The sequence below is a fragment of the Sarcophilus harrisii genome, chromosome 2 (assembly GCF_902635505.1).
Source record: "Sarcophilus harrisii chromosome 2, mSarHar1.11, whole genome shotgun sequence".
NCBI lineage: Eukaryota > Metazoa > Chordata > Mammalia > Dasyuromorphia > Dasyuridae > Sarcophilus > Sarcophilus harrisii.
The window spans coordinates 340,293,045-340,310,745 of NC_045427.1; the positions used below are offsets into that span (position 1 = coordinate 340,293,045).

Consider the following 17,701-nt stretch of genomic DNA (forward strand, 5'->3'; position numbering starts at 1 on the left):
TTACCAAGGTTTTGCAACTTTGGTATTTGACTTCTCACCCAATGCCATCATACCTATCCAAACAGTTGCTTAATCTTCTCATTTCTACCTCCACATTATCTCTCACAGAAAAATTTCCCCCCTTTTTTTACCCACATAACCACGGCTCTAATTAAGGTTTTCATCACCTCTAACCTGAAACTATTGCAATAACCTCCAAATCTCCTAGGGAGACCTAATTGATATCCCTTAAGTCTTTCCCCTCTCTAATTCATCTTCCACAAAGACATTTTTCTAGGACGCAAGGTGGTACTATATCATGACCCTACTTGGTAAACTTCAATGACTCCCCATTGTCTTTGGGATCAAATAGAAACTTTTTATCTTTTTAACATTTAAAGTCTTTTACAACTTGGTACCAATCTCCCTTACCACCTGTCTTATAGATCATAATTGATTATCACTTAATCTTGCTGTTACTATGTATAGTGTTCTGTTCTGTTCATTCCACTCAGCATCAGTTCATGTTAAGTTTTTTCAGGCTTTTCTGACATCAGCCTGTTAGTTTTTTTTTTTTTAAACAAAACAATAATATTCCATTATCTTCATATATAATTTATTCAGCCATTCCCTAATTGATTGACATTCATTCAATTTCCAATTCCTTGCCACAAAAAGAGCTGTTACAAATGTTTTTGCACATGTGGGTCATGTCCCCTTTTTTATGATCTCTTTGAATACAGACCCAGTAGTGACACAGTAGTACTCATTGTATATGTCACTTGCTGAGATTTCTTCCTAACTAAAGAAGTAGAATTTTTGCCGGAACTGATGCTAGAGATGCTATGTTTCTGAGAAGATAAAATTAAAACTTTTTGTAGCTTTGATTTCATTTGACAAGTCCTTTTCTCATTACTTATTTTAAGAACTTATTCTGTTATATCTATATTCAGAAGATTCTCAAATTGATTAAAGTTTTTTTTAGATCATGATTATTTAAAAAAATTACTAAACCAAGAATATATTTTGGAGGCTGTTTCTCTCTAGACTTAAAAAAGAAATAATTATGGTAGAATACTTAGAATGGAAAATCTAATTCCTTACAAAAGGAAGTTTGACTTGGAAAAAAAGTTTCATGTAGTTTTTTCTTTTCTAGTTTTTAGTGAGCAATCTTAACACTACAACTTTAATTATCCTGACAATCACATTAATGAATTGCGATAACATATTTAAATTTGGCTGTAGGAATGACAACCTTCACTTAATTCTTATTCAGTGTCCAGAAGTCATTAACCTTTTCAAGAGCCACCATTCCAGTGGGGAGCTTGATTAAGGAAATCATCTTCTTGGTGATTTAGCAAATATCCTGTCTTTTCTTCAAGAGGACAGGCACTCCCATCTTCTATTCTACCTCAAATAAGATAATGAATATAAAGCACTTTACTAATTTTGAAATACTATATAATACTCATCATTATCATATTTATCCTGTGGTCAACCAGTCTGGTAATGAGTTCCTTTCAGAGATTAAAGCTGCCTCTACAGAACACCTTTTGAGCTCAAATAATGTTTATAGAATAAGAAAGGGGCATGCTAGTAAATAGTTAACAACCAGGATGTGAAGGGGGAGTATGTACATTATTAATCTTCTCAAGTGTAGACAATCCATAAAACAAATAATTAAAAACTGATTTGTTGCAATTAGTTATTTCTGAAATATAATAATTTAATCATCATATCAATAATTTAATAACCTTATATATTTAAAATTATCATACAATATATTTATATTATATATTATACTGATAATTTAATAAGTTGTTCTGAAAATTGGTTAGAACTGGTTCCAGCAGACTCCTACCCATCCCTGAAACTTCCTGTTGGCTTCTCTAAGTAGGGACCAGGCATCTTGGCAATGTGTCTAGCATTCTAGATAGAGACAGTCCAAACCAGTTTTCTTTTCTTTTTTTTTTTTAAATAACAACTTTTTATTTACAAGTTATATATATGGGTAATTTTACAGCATTGACAATTGCCAAACCTTGTGTTCCAATTTTTCCCCTCCTTCCCCCACCCCCTCCCCTAGATAGCAGAATGACCAGTAGATGTTAAATATATTAAAGTATAAATCAGATATACAATAAGTATACATGACCAAACCGTTATTTTGCTGTACAAAAAGAATTGGACTCTGAAATAGTGTACAATTAGTCTGTGAAGGAAATCCAAAATGTAGGCAGGCAAAAATATAGGGATTGGGAATTCAATTAATGGTTCTTAGTCATCTCCCAGAGTTCTTACGCTGGGCATAGTTGGTTCAGTTATTACTGCTCCATTGGAACTAATTTGGTTCATCCCATTGCTGAAGATGGCCAGGCCCATCAGAATTGATCATCACATAGTATTGTTGTTGAAGTATATAATGATCTCCTGGCCCTGCTCGTTTCACATCAGTTTGTGTAAGTCTCTCCGGGCCTTTTTGAAATCATCCTGTTGGTCATTTCTTACCGAACAATAATATTCCATAATATTCATATACCACAATTTATTCAGCCATTCTCCAATTGATGGGAATCTACTCAGTTTCCAGTTTCTAGCCACTACAAAGGGGGCTGCCACAAACATTCGTGCACACACAGGTCCCTTTCCCTTCTTTAAGATCTCTTTGGGATATAAGCCCAGTAGAAACACTGCTGGGTCAAAGAGTATGTACAGTTTGATAACTTTTTGAGCATAGTTCCAAATTGCTCTCCAGAATGTAAACCAGTTTTCAATGTAGTTCTTCAAAACTTATATTCAAAGGGAAATCTGACTCTTGGTTAGAATGAAGGTCTGAAGAATGCCGTAATATTAAAATGTCTGTAGAAAAACAATGTCTTGGAGGGGTTATAATAAAACTCTGTCTCTGTCATAGGAATGATAATTAAAATATGACATTTTCATTAACAATATTTTGCTACAAGTTTTCTTTTTACAAAGTTGGAAGGTTTATTACTAAAACAAACATTTAATTTCAGATATCCTGAATGACGCTATATTTGATGAAGACCATGATGAGATGGTGATTGTAAAGGACATAGACATGTTTTCAATGTGTGAACATCACTTAGTGCCATTTGTTGGAAAGGTAATGTTGATTCTTACTCAAAGGAGATTGTGATTTTTATTATCTTTGTTTATTTCTGGAGTTAGCAATTTTAAAGTAAATTTTTCATTTAAATTCTTCTCTTTTTTTAAGAATAAAAGTTCCCTTTATGTATGTATGTACATATATACATATATAAGAAATTTAGAAAGTAAACTTTCTTCTCCCTTTATCAACTGATAAATCTAATAGTTTCTGACATTTTGTTTCAAAGCACTTCATGGAATAGCAAAAAACCTCTGGCATGGACATTTGGTATTAAATAAGAGCATCTTCAATAATAGTCTTGCTATTTTTTAGGTTATAACAAAGATTTGAAAAGGCTATATTGGGATTAATCAAGGTGACTTCAGTTACTCAGTGAATCTCTGATCTTTATTCTGGTTAGTCGATTGATGATTCAAAGTGAATATTTAATACTGCATTCTAAGGTCATTGGTGAGAGCAATATTAACTTTAAACACAGCATTATAGTTGAAGTAGAATTTCATATTATAATTAAAATGGTTCACAACACATTTATGTTATTTCTCATAAGAAAACATATACAATGTTCTGATCTAATATAAGCAACTTGAAGCTAAGACAGCTTCAGTGATCAATTGAGACATAAGCTTTCTTTGAATTCCACATCCCAAATGTGTTTAATCTGAGAATTGTTTTTGTTATTGTTATTGTTTTGCTATAGAACTACTATGATTATAGAATTTTTTAATGGAAAGGCACCTGAAAGATTATGTATTCTGTGACCCCCAAAATTTGGGGACATAGACTGGTGTCACGAGGTATCTCAAAAGAATTTGCAGGCTTAAACCTATTCCAAGTCAGGGGACAAAAATTATTGTAATTGTAATGCCATTAAGAAACAGGCTAACTCCAAAACAAATTATCAGGGAAACATAACCAAAGAGACACATTTATCCAGCTTTCTATCATTGACATGCTAATTCTATGGCCCAGAGATAAGAGAGAAGTGGTCTCCAGAATTTGGTTCTTATTGAAAAGGTTATCAATCAGCAATGAATTGAGGAATGATCTATTCAGAATCAGACATATTGTTGTTTTTAGAGAGTTAGATAGGGAGGCAGACTCCAAAACTAGGGGATTTAGGATTTACTGACTTATTGTTAGAACAGAAACCCCTTCCTGCAAATCAGGAGATCCTAAAATCATATTACATCATTTACTCCTCTTAAGCAGTTTGTACCCCAAATTCATTTGGGACAAAGAGATGGAGATCTCATTTTCTGAAGCTGCTTCATGCTAATAAATGACATAGAGCTCTCTCTCCCTAGTTGGGTACAGCCCAGGGAGGGGAGGCAAGATGGTGGCAGCAGCATTTAGAGGGGTGCTGGGTGTCAGGATCAGTTAGCCAATGGTATTCAAGGTGAACAAATAGGTGGAAGTTAATAGCTTGAAGCCTGGAGGAAACAAATCTCACAAGTAGGTTAAAAATGCAGGGGTCAAATATGAGCCAAAAAAAAAAAAAAGAAGAATTAATTTAAAGTAGAGTTAGCATAGGGGTTAATGGAGATAAAAGCCAGGAACCCCATCCAGAGGAAGGCTGGGGATGGAGTGGGGGAGAATGAGGCTATCATGAATGCCTCTCATCTAAACAGCTTTTCCTAGGATAAATATCAAAGAACATTTTCCCCAAATCCCCACTTTTGTCTCCTTAAAGGGGTAGGAGTTGTGTCTGAAACAATTATATTATATACAGTGAAAGGACACTCAGATGACTTGGGGCGCAAGCACTATAATAGGTCCCTTAGAAACATCAAAGTAAAATGGAAAACCCATTTTACAAAGAAAAGCATATCCCTTGGGTGCACAGATGGTACCTGAGGTCAAGTTTTGTAGTAGCTTCCTAGTTAGTTGTCCCCAACAATGATGATAATTACATTATATCATTTGGAATGTTAGTTCTCAGGAGGTTATGAAGAAGTTTCAAGGAAGATGGTGTAGAAGCATTTTGAGTGAGTTTTCCGGGATGATCTTGGAATGAATAGCCTACATTTATTATGTGGGTAAGAGATCCTTTCTGGCAAGAAGAGAAGGGATAGTCAGGTTAGAGTAGTTCCCCTAGGAGGGAGTAGTTAGTACAAATGGGGTGGCATCCAGGGTGAAGATGGTGACATTTGGGAATGGGGCCTTTACAAATAGTACATCAGGTCTCATCTGTGGACTGCTTTGAGGATGCTGATGGCTCACCCAAAAATCCTAAATGCCTCCACTGCTCACAGAGTTCCCCTAACTAAAGACTGAGGAATTATCTCCCCACTTGTGGGAACCCACAGAGTGACACTAGGACAGCTAGAGAGAAAATACTAGGAGCAAAGCCCTCATCCTCATAGTGTTATTAAAGGAACACCTGAAAAAAGTGGAAAATAAGAAGAAAGAAAGAAAGCTAATCTTATTTGAGAAGTGAAGGCTGGGTCATTGTTGCTCTACAAAGAGTGGACAGGCCAAAAAAAAGTTCTTCTAGATTTGCCTTTTTAAGGGCAAAAAGGAAATTAATTTTGTCCCCTGGGTTACTTGTATAGGGCTCATGGTCACATTTGCTCTAATTACAGGAATTTGCTGTAAGAGGAAAAAGCAGGGACATGATTATAATGGCATCAAAACGGGTCCTTCAGACCTCAGCCTGAGAGCACATACATGACAAGATAAAGCCTCCTTAGGTCTGTTTGACAGATCAAGCAGTAATAAGTTAGCCAGACACAGAAATAATCAGGTGGGAAACAAAGAAGACAAACTGGGAAACTGAGACTGAAGGATCTCAATTTAAGGAAAGGTTAAGATTGTGTTCTCCCAGCTTTTGCCCAGATAAGTTGTTCACCTAGATATTTCAGGAAGGCATTCTCTAAGTAATTTGTGGCATTTCTCTCTTGAATAGTGGGCTACTACTTTCTTAATGATCAGGCAATCAAATTTAGAACTCAAAAGAATATCAGTCACGTCCCAAAAAATTTATCTCTAATAGAAAATTCTACTAATCATAGCTTATTTTATTTATTTATTTTTTTAATTTTTTTTTTAATTTAATAGCCTTTTATTTACAGGATATATACATGGGTAACTTTACAGCATTAACAATTGCCAAACCTCTAATCATAGCTTATTTTAAAAGTTTATCAGGACTTACACACATCGGAGATTTTGTTTAACATGTTTTATATGTTTAAACTTATCCTGGTGCAAAGGATCAATTATTAAATAACCTTATAGATTTTTATTATTCCTTGTTTAGAAATTATAAATCCTAAACAGGTTCAGTTCTCAGGGTTGATGACCCTGTTTACCCTGGTGGTTTCAAGAAAACTAGCAGCTTATACATTAAGGGAAATTAAGAGAGACCCTAGGGAAAGGGATGAACTTGCTGTTGTCTACCCCAGCTATTCTTCGTGTTTTCATGAGTTGTGCTATTTTATACCTCCCCCCACTCTGTGAGGGGGGAAAAGGTATTACACACCTCATACTTGGAGATGAACTGATAGGTTTAACATGATGACAATAACTCCAAGCAACTGAGTTAATAATTTTAGAACTTTCCTAAGTAATAGCCAAATAGTCTTAGCTATAATTGCCCTTGTTATCAATCAATATTGCTCTTGTTATCAATCTCCATAGTTTAAATACATTCAAGACCACTATAAATTTACTGAGAAGTGGAGTGGAAAGGGTCCCTTACTACCTTCTGGGGTGCTTTCTCAAAGGAGCAGAGTGGGACTCTGGACAAGATAGGAGTCATGGAAGGGTTAGCAAAAAGTGGCTATTTACCCTAGTTTGTTTTTAATTTTTTTTCTTGCAGAATTAGGTAAATTCCTGCAATTATGTCCAATATTTAATTGCCAAACTTCTAATCATTGCTTTCAAAATTTTGAGAATCTGCTAACATGTTATTTTAATTTAATTAGCTAACTTTTTTTTTGTGTAGCTCCCAACTTGGCCAGAGCTGAAGTCCACAGAGAAAATGTTAGGCTTTTAAAAATTGTTTCCCAGCATTCTAACAACAGCATAGAGGTTTTTTCTTACATTTTAAATCTTTTCACATAACAAAATCTAGTTCACAGAACAAACATGACACAGACATTCTGCACAGAGATGCAGACATAGACAAAATGACATGAAAGAGTCCCATCTTTGCCAAAAGCCATAACATTTTTTCCAAAAGCTATCCTATAGTACTTTGTCTCTTAAAGGCGGCAAAGGTTTCCTAGGAACTTTGCCAAAAATTGCAAGAATTTCCAAGTCTTGGTGTCCTCCATCAAGGAAAACTTGTTGAGTGTGGAGCTCATGATGATCCAAACAAGCTTTCTCCCAATGACTTGGGGTGTCCCACTATAGGATTGTGGGAGAAAAAATGGGGGGGGGGCTTACCTTGACAAAGAGGGAATCAAGCCATGGGAGGCCAAATTCTCCCTGTATGGGCCACCAAATGTTGAGGTTAGGAAGGGGGACTCCAGAAGTTTGGGGTCATAGACCAATGTTGCAGGATGTCTCGAAAGGATTTGGAGGTTTGAACCCATTCCAAATCAAGGGGCAAAGTTTATTGTAATTATAATGCCATTACAAGTAGGCTAAATCCAAAAGAAATTAGCAGGGAAACAGAAGCAAAAAGACACATTTATCAGCTTTCTATCATTGACATGTTAATTCTATAGTCAAGAGATGGGAGAGAAGTGGTCTCTGGAATTTGGTTCTCACTGATCAGATTATCACTGACAAGATTATCAGTCAGAAATGAATTCAGGAGTGGTCTATTCAGAATCAGGCAGATTGATATTCTTAGATAGGGAGTATGGGAAGTCCCTGAGGCAGACTCCAAAACCAGAAGATTTAGGATTTACTGACTTATTGTTAGAACAGGAATCCCCCCCCAAAATAAATCATGGGACCACAAAATCATATTAAATCAATCATATAGGAAGCTCATGGCAGAGTCAGTATTTGACTTAGTCTCATTTTACAGTTTTCTATTCTACCATTATTGTTTAATTTCAATTTTTTTCCACGTTTCACTATGGTATTTATACTAATTTCGTGCACTTAAAATATTTTATATGGCTAAGGTGTAATGTTTGAAATGATCAGTTAGCTAATATAGCTTTACAGAATGACAGAATTTGAGAGTTGGCAGGGACATTAGCAGACATCTGGTCCAATTCATACACAAAAGGGAGTCCCCCCCTTAGCATACTGGACTACCATACAAGTAGGTAGTGAGACTTTACTTGAAAATCTTCAACACAAAGAGAATATCACCTTTTGAGGGGGTGGATAGCTTTAATATTTAGGAACTTTTTCCGGAAATTAAGCCTAAATATGTCTCTTTTCAACCACTACCCACTGAATTGACTCTAAAATAATCAATAATGATTTTTTTTAAAATAAAAGAATAATGTCCCATAAAATCAAATAAACAGAAGAATGAATTGAAGCTCTGTCTACAGATGTTCCCTAGTGTAATATAAGCTCCTTGAGGGGGTTGTTTTCATTTTATTTGTCAATAAATCAGTAAATAAGCATCTATTCAGTGTCTGTTGTGTGCTAGGGTTGATACTAAGTACCAGAGATTAGAATTTTTTTTTTAATTTTTTTTTATTTAATAGCCTTTTATTTACAGGATATATACATAGGTAACTTTACAGCATTAACAATTGCCAAACCTCTTGTTCCAATTTTTCACCTCTTACCCCCCCACCCCCTCCCCTAAATGTCAGGATGACCAGTAGATGTTAAAATATATTAAAATATAACTTAGATACACAATAAGTATACATGACCAAAACATTATTTTGCTGTACAAAAAGAATCAGACTCTGAATTATTGTACAATTAGCTTGTGAAGGAAATCAAAAATGCAGGTGTGCATAACTATAGGGATTGGGAATTCAATGTAATGGTTTTTAGTCATCTCCCAGAGTTCTTTTTCTGGGTATAGCTAGTTCAGTTCATTACTGCTCCATTAGAAATGATTTGGTTGATCTCGTTGCTGAGGATGGCCTGATCCATCAGAACTGGTCATCATCTAGTATTGTTGTAGAGGTATATAATGATCTCCTGGTCCTGCTCATTTCACTCAGCATCAGTTCGTGTAAGTCAGAGATTAGAAATTAAAAAAAAAAAATTCTCTGAAGAAAGTTAAGGAAACACCCTAAAAGAATTGATATTTAAATGAAGAAGATAAGCTGAAAAAAACTAAGTACCTATAAGATATATACATATACTAGAAATAGAAGGTAACCTCAGAGAGAAGGTTCTAGTCATATGAGGGACAGAAAAAGATCTACAGGAGGTGGGATTTAATCTGCTTCCTGAAAAAAAGGGAAAGGTGTTAAAAGTCAGATAAAGAAGGAGAATATTCCAGGCATGAAGAATTGCCAATGGCAAGTCACAGAGAAGAGAGAATATTATATATAAGAACCAGCAAAGAGTTAAATATTGGGCTATGAAACATGCAGAAATTTAGGAAAGAGCCAGGTTGTAAAATCTTAAGTGTTAGAGGATTTTATATGTGATATGAATGTGGTAGAAAGTCACTGGCAATTATTAAGGGGTGAGCAGGGATGATATGGTCAGATCTGGACTTTAGGAAATTTACTTTGAAAGTTGTAAAATATAAATTGGAATGAGGAACATAAGTCAGGAAGACCAATTAGAAGGCTATTACAAAAGTTGGGTAATGAGAAACTATACTAGGGCAGTGGCTCTTGGAATAGAGAGAAGGGGTCATACATCAGAGATGTTGTAAAGGTAGAAAAGACAAGATTTGGAAGGGTGCCTCCATGTTAGATGATCTGGTCCTCATTAGGCTGGTATTTCTATATTAGGTAGGTAGAAGACAGTAACAGGTGATGAGAATATCATAAGTTGTACAAGTTTTCAGTAATGTGTGCATTGCTCTTGCTGTTTCTGACTCCATTCCTCCCAAAGGCTCCTACTATATCTGATAGTATATATTTGTTCTGGCATTAAAGTCACCCAGAATTAGAAGCTTGTTCTCTTTTAACACATTGATGATGAAAGTCTCCAACTCTTCATAGAATTTTTCTTTGACTTCATCAAGGTTCATCATGATGGGAGCATATACACTGATGATTCTTTCCTGCAAATGGCAATTGCATTCTCATGGGCTTATCATTGACTCTTTTTGGGAGGTATTCAATATTACTGATTAGATTGGATACAATTGTGAAGTCTATGCCGGTTTCACAGTGTTCTTCACCACTGCAGTCACTTTAGAAAAATGTGTATCTACTTCCAGCTTCATAAGCTAGTCTTCATCTGCCAGCCTTATTCCTTTCAGGGCTGCTAATTGAATACAATATTTGAGTTCTCTAGCAACTAGAACTGCTTGTCTCTTAATTCTACTAGATTTCATGCTGTCTATAAGTGTGCACACTTTCAATGTATCAAGGATGAATGGAATCATCTTCACAAAAGTTTTTTGTTTCAGTTTCATAGCAAGATCCCCTTCTGCCAAGGTAAGCAGGTCAGAATTTGTCTGTTGCCACAATACTTCAAGGTGGATAAAATAATAGAGGATGAATGATGTCTTTACTTGTCTTTACTTATACATGAATTTGATTTAAACGAGGCAGAGATGCACCAAGTCTTGAGGCTCACTCTCTTTTGGACATTATTGATGGATGTCCAGTAGCAAGACAGAAGTCCAGATAACTCATGATTGCCTGGGATGCAGTGGATGACCATGGTGTCTTCTATATCTGACCAAACTTTTAAATGCTCCAGTGTTCCACGGTGCCTACTTAAGTCACTGTGGCCATTGGAACAAAATTAATTTAGTTCCCCCATTCCTCTTGGAGAAGTCTTGCTTGAATGAATATCCCCCAAATTCACGGACAGATTTGAAACCTGGTGATTATTCTGAGCTTGATTCGACCTATTGCCTAGAGAGTTTTATGGGGATGTGGCCACTGTACATATTATAGCTTCTTAGAGCCACAGGTGAGTGTCAGGTGACAAATGGACACCTAAAATAGATGAGAAGCCCTGAAAGGGCTCAGCAAACTCTCATCAGAAGTTCTGGTCTTCTCTGAATACTCCTTACACCCTAATTACATCATTATTAGGTAGGATGTGAGAGTGATAAAGGTGATATGTGGTGCAGAATGCTGGACCAGCCACAGATGCATCTTCACACTAAACATTCATATTCAATGAAAATAAAAGTCTCAAGACACGATGACTGTCAGGAGACTCAACAATAACAAGTTAGAGCATTCTTCTGTACGTGAACATTTAATTGCTGAATTGGAAAGAAATCTGAGTCAGCAACAGTAGAATTTCAGAGACTTATATTATTTGCTCATTTGGATCAAAACATCCATGAACATCAGAATTGATAGATAAAAATTATGGGGAAATTCAGAAGCTGCTAAATGAGAAATGAGCAACAAGAAGTCCACAGAGTTTATCAGCAAGCTACTTTGACAGCATTTAATTCCATAAAAAAATGCAAGTGAAACTTGAGACACCCAGGATTCTTGCTTCTACAGAAAAGCAGATGAGATTCATCTCTATGTTGACAGAAGTAACCCCAAGTGCTTCTATTACACCCTGAAGAATATGGGCCAAGACTGGTATATTGCACCTATCAATCAAGGACAAAGATATGATCTTGGAGACATGGTCTGAACACTTCCATTGTGTTTTTTTTTTTTTTTAAACAGATCATCATCAACCAATTCTGAAGCCACTGATTAAATGTTTCAGGTTGTAATAATGTCTTCTTTAGATGAACCTCCAACTGAAGAAGAGATACTGAAAACCAGCATTGTCTTGTGTGGCAATAGTGCTGATTCCATCCCAGCAGAGAGCTAAAGGGCAATGAGTCCATTGTGTTTATGTAGAAACTGACAAATCTTTTGCATTATATGGCAAGAGGAAGTTATCCCCCAGGATCTTAAGTCTGCCTCCATTGTTCATCTATAGAAAGGAAAAAGAAATAGACTGACCTGTGGCAATCACAGAGTGACCTTTCTCCTACTCATCGACAGCAGTATTCAGGCCAGTCAACCTTAGGCTGATTAATCATCTGGAAGTTTATATCTGAAAGTTAGTGTGGCTTCAGGAAGGACTGTGGAGCAGTTACCATGATATTTGCTATGCAATTATAGGAGAAATGCCAGGAGTAGAATAGGGTCTGTATACAGTGTTTGTCAACCTGACCCAAGCCTTTGATGTTGTCAGTCATGAGGACCTGTGGAAAATCATGGCAGAATTGGGTTGTGGTTGGGTTAGTGAAGGCTGGTTGATTGTTCCCATGCTACTTGGCATAATGTCCTCCATAATGTTATCAGACACCTTCAACAAAGATGAAAATCAACTTATGCACTGATGGTGAACTATTTAACTTTAAAATGCTCATATGCCAAGAGCAGGCCAAATTACAGAGAGAGTTGGTACATGACTTTATTTGTAGATGATTGTGCACTCAGTAGAGCCTCTAAGACCCAAATGCAACAGAGTATGAATTGATTCTCTGCTGCTTATACTAATTTTGGGTTGACAATCAACATCAAGAAAACAGGAATCCTCCACCAGTCATTTGTAGAACCATTGGGCATAGTAAATAGAGAAAATCTAAATGCTGTGGATAAGTGCATATACCTTGTCAGTATACTCTCTGGGACTATCCACATAAAGTGATGAGGTTGAGGCATGATCGAGCTTGCTCAGAGCTTGGGAGGTTCCAAAACAAAGTGTAGGAGAGCTGCATGCCAGATTGAAGGTCTACAGAATCATGATGCTACATTGTTGTTTCCTTGTGAAACCTGTACAGTCTTTCAATGCCCTATCAAAAAACTGAACTGCTTTCACTGGAATTGTCTCAGGAAAATCCTGAAAATCACCTGGTTTGTGGTAGTTCCAAACTCATTTTGGACTGATGAGCCACAGTTGAGCACATCCCATTGTGACTCCATTATGATGTCATTGGTCTCCTTCGAAAACAAAGTACAAACAACAACAACAACAATACTTTGTTTTCCTTAGTAATTTGGGTCTTTTAAATTTTCAGTTAGTTGGTTGTCTTAAGGAAAGGGTAGTAGTAATGAATATTTAGGTAGGGATATTTCTAACACTTTCAGGATCGAATAAAATAGAGATCAAACTTGACTAGACCTAAATTACACCATAAAATATTGGGTGAATGAATGGATCCTAATCTTCTCTGAGCACATTTATATTGAGAGGCAAAATAGTGGGTTGAATAGAGCGGTTAATTGGCTATTAAATGTTCTGAATTTAAATATTATCTTTGTTATTTACTGTTTGAATGTCCTTGAGCAAGTAAGTCATTTAACTTTTGAGGTCCTCATTTTCTGCAACTGTAAAATGAGGAAGTTGGACTAGGTAATCTTTAAGATACCTTGCAGCATGTAATCATATATGTCTATTATTTCTGTGAACACATCTATGGAATAAAATGATGTACTCTTAAAGCTCAGTTAAGTTCTTGGGTCAACTAATTATCCTTTACATGAACAGCAAAATAGTGTTTTTCTTTAACCCTGTGAGAGGGATCATTCAGAGAATGCTTCTTAACACATTTTAGGTTCAAGATTGTGAGGAATGTAGGCAAAGCCACAGACCATTGAGCTTCAGAGTGGTTACTGATAGTTTACACACTGATTTAATATATACTCTTTTACAAAAAGATTATAAGATGTGATTATCACATTTAAGGAACTGGGATTCCTACTTTGACCTGGTATGTGAGAAGTGAACTAGACTATAAAGTTAGCTGAATCCTTGGATTAACCCTCTTTAGCCAAATGACTACCTCTGAATGAATCTTCTATGTTAGAGGTTCTTGGGATTTTATACCAAGGGTTGCTACAGCCAGTACTATATATATCTTTCCCAAATGTATTAATATTAGATTAAGCAGATAATGCTAAGTATGAAAGTCAACATAATTGAAGTCAAGGGCTATACTTATTCATTCTCTCTAATTGACTTTATCTGAAAATTTCTCTCCCTCCTCTCTTTTACCCAATAAAAGGAGCCTGATCTAACTGACTTGTTTTAATACCAAACATAAAAATAAATTTTTCTAGGTACATAATTAAATTTAGATGCCAATGCCTATGGATTTTGCAGGTTTAGTGGCTCTCCCAGAGTTTTTCAACTATGTGGCAGAGGTAGGAAGCAAAGTCTTCCTGACTCCAAGATGTTAATCAGTATATCATACTTCTCCCTCACTCTCCACCTCCCATAAAAATTTAAACTGGGATAGAACTTGTATTCATAAAGAGTAGTTAAAAGTTAATCTTGCTTTCTTAATTCAAAAGAAGGCCACAAATAAAATTTTTAACTGTAACTGTGGTTACTACTCTCAGGTTATGGGGAAATCTTTGGGTGCTTACTTTTAAAACTATCACCTGGGGCAGCTAGTTGGTGCAGTGGCTAGAGCACCAGTCCTGAAGCCAGGAGGACCTGAGTTCAAATCTGACTTCAGACATTTAACACTTCCTAGCTGTGTGACCCTGGATAAGTCACTTAATCCCAATTGCCTCAGCAAAAGAAAAAAACAAAAAAAACTTTATCACTCACCAATCTTTACTATTTTCCTTCCCCTTAACAGCTTGTAGATGCATTCAGCTCTTAGAAAAGGAAATTTACTAAGCTGAGATAGGAATACAGTTGTAAAACATTTCCACCATAAACCTGAAATATTCTTCCACAATACCCACAGAGGGAAGAAAGAACAGTGTTGATCACCTTCTCATATAAGTCCCTTTTTTGTATGTATTTTTGTGCCACTGCTTCTTGGTTTTCTTCATTTCCTGTGGTTCTGTCCTATATTTTCTTTTCATAGAGTCACAGAAATCCAAGTTTTAGAGATGGAAGGGACTTAAGAGGTCAGGAACCAAATGTTGAGGTCAGACCACATGTTGAGGTCTACATTTGGGGTTACTAAATGAAATTAGGGTTTAGTTAAGGTCTAGTAAGGTTTGGGGTACAGGGAGTCAAACAGAGTTCCCCTGCAACCCCCTTAGATTCGATGCAAGGATACGGCGGTATATGAGGTCTAGTAGTGGCGTGGAATTCCCAATAAAAGCATTTATTGGCCCAGAGAGCTAGATTAATAAAAGAGGTTTATTACTGAGTTTAGAAGTAGGAGATAGGTGAAGGTAGAGATAAGGAGGGCACTGGACAGAGGGTCCAGTGGACAGAGGGTCCTCACATGGCTACCATGTTTGGAATCTCTGCAAAGAGGGGTTCCCAGTGTGGTCCTTTTAAGTCGGAGACTTAGCTCGAAGGGCTTTGGGGTGTAGCCCCAAAGCTGGCTCAGATCCGGGTGGGGCTGGGACAGGTCCAGATCTTCTATTGGAATTCAAAGGGACCAGGATTTGTGAGTCAAAGGATAATTTACATTAGCTAGGGGGGGTTGGGAATCAAAGATTGGAATCTTTCCCGCATCAATAATATCCAAACCCTTCATTTTATAGATGAGGAAATGAAAGTCCAGAAAAGGTGACTTGATTGAGACATAATCACATAGCTATTAAGTGTCCCTTTCCTCTCTGTTCTATCACCTTTAATAATCTCATCATCTTCCATAGATGGGATAAATTCTCATTTTTATGTAGATGATTCACAATCTTGTAATCTAGTCATTGTCTCTCTTCTAAGCTCCAATCCTACATCACCAAACTGGGCAGTTCCAAATTAATGTCCCATTGATATCTCTTACTAAGTATGTTCAAAACGAACTCATGTCTCCCTTTCCCTCTCTTCCAGACTTCCTCATTACTGTTGAGGACACTACTATCCTATTCCCACATTGCCAATCCAATGCCAAATCTTATCATTTTCAGTAGCCTTTTCAATATCCCTCATATATGTTCCCTTCTCTCTATTCACAACTGTATTACAAGCTCCCATCATTTCTCTCCTGAGCTATCAGTATAACTTTTTCATTTGTCACTCTGATTCAAATTTTTCCCCATCCTACTATATGCTTTGTTCATCTGTCAGAATGGATTTTCTCAGGTGTAAATCTGACCATGTTAGTACTCCACACCTTCCTCACTAAAACTCAAAAAACTTTGGTGGTTCCCTATTCCAAGATCAAATTTAAGTCCTCTTTGTGGTATTTAAGGCCCTTCATAACCTGGTTCCTTCCTCCCTTCCTATCAATCACATTAAATGTCCTCTGCACACTATAAGCCAGCTACATTGTAGGCCTCCTAACTTAATTTGTATGACACTCAACTCTTTTCTTTTTGCCTTTGTACTGTTTTCCATCTCTGAAATGCTTTCCCTTCTTACCTCTGGCTCTTGACATCACTAGCTTTTTTAAAGATACAGTTCAAATACCCCTGTCTTCATAAGTCCTTCCTTACCCCATAGTCCCTCAAGACTTATCCTCTAAAAGCTCACCTTCCAACTACTCAGTGTTTCTCTTGTATATATCTATTTAATTTGTCTCTCGGCTTTTCCAAGAAGCTGTTTCTGTATTCTTACCTACAGATGGCTTAAGACTAGTGCCCTGAATGTAGAAAAATTGAACAAGAGGGAGAGATTACCAAGTGAATCATATATGTAGGGAATATAGATAAAAAATGCTGCTCATGGCTTCTTTCTCTCTTTTTGGAGTCCTAATGGTTCTCTCCTTAGTAAAAATATTTCTGATGGGCAAGTAACTCATCTGGCCTCCCAGAGTCTGTTCCTCTTTAAAGAGTGACTCTTGATTGCTAGGGATAGGATGTTCTTTAAGAGGTCCAGCCCTTGGAAGCTATAGTTCCTAGTATGGGATGGTTTTCTGGAGCATGTATCTCTGCTTCCTCAATTGTGCCTCAAACTCTTTAGAAATGATTTTCAAACTCTTAGGTAAGGTGTCTGTAGGCAAGTAGTGCTATTTTTTTTGTTACTGTGGCTCTTAGGAGGGAGGGCCAATGAAAGAAAATTCTGTTGTTCCTGCCCAAAGGCGATAGATGATGGGCTTCTTCCTTGACAGGTAGCTAAGACAGCTATATCTTAGGCTAACCTGAATGGCCAAACTGCACAGATCACCTCTCTAAAGCCTTATAATGTCGTGGCTAATTTTGTTCCTTGCCCAATGATATTTCTGACTTCTAACTCAGAAAAAGATTTTTTTTTTGGGGGGGGGGGGCAGCAAAAGAATAACATAAAAGCAGTGACTATATCCTGTGATTATACCAGGCAAGATGGGAAAATGGGAACCAAATCCCCTGTTTACATTATACAGTAGCATTCAGTGCAAGACTGGCTTTGTCTAGTCACAGATTACTCTATTAAACAGAATGGATATACTTATATTTTTTAAAAGAAAGGGACTTACTGTTTGTTGTTACATATGGTGTTCCCAAGTATATAAAAATGTTAGTTTTATGGATATAGAATACTCTTTGAAAAATGCCCTATAATTCTAACATCAAGGCAAAGATAGGATCATCATATTTGAAGAGTGAGAGACTTGAATTTTTGATTTTATTTCTTATCTTTTTGGTTCTCCGTCTTTCTTTCCCTCCCCCATCCTAATTTTTTTGGTATTTGTAAAAATACATGGCTTCCTAGGTA

General features: G+C 36.5%; 1 protein-coding gene and 1 long non-coding RNA gene across 2 annotated transcripts in view; one reads left to right on the forward strand and one right to left on the reverse strand.

The window, feature by feature from the left end:
• Window positions 1-17,701, forward strand: part of GCH1 (GTP cyclohydrolase 1) — an 85,330-nt gene that overhangs the window by 54,637 nt on the left and 12,992 nt on the right. Inside the window, 1 exon segment of the mRNA XM_003756401.4 lies at window positions 2,997-3,106. Within this exon segment, the coding sequence (XP_003756449.2) occupies window positions 2,997-3,106 (110 nt within the window).
• The window catches only part of LOC116421604, a 42,008-nt gene that overhangs the window by 16,088 nt on the left and 8,219 nt on the right, over window positions 1-17,701 (reverse strand). The gene's annotated exons all lie outside the window — the stretch shown is intronic.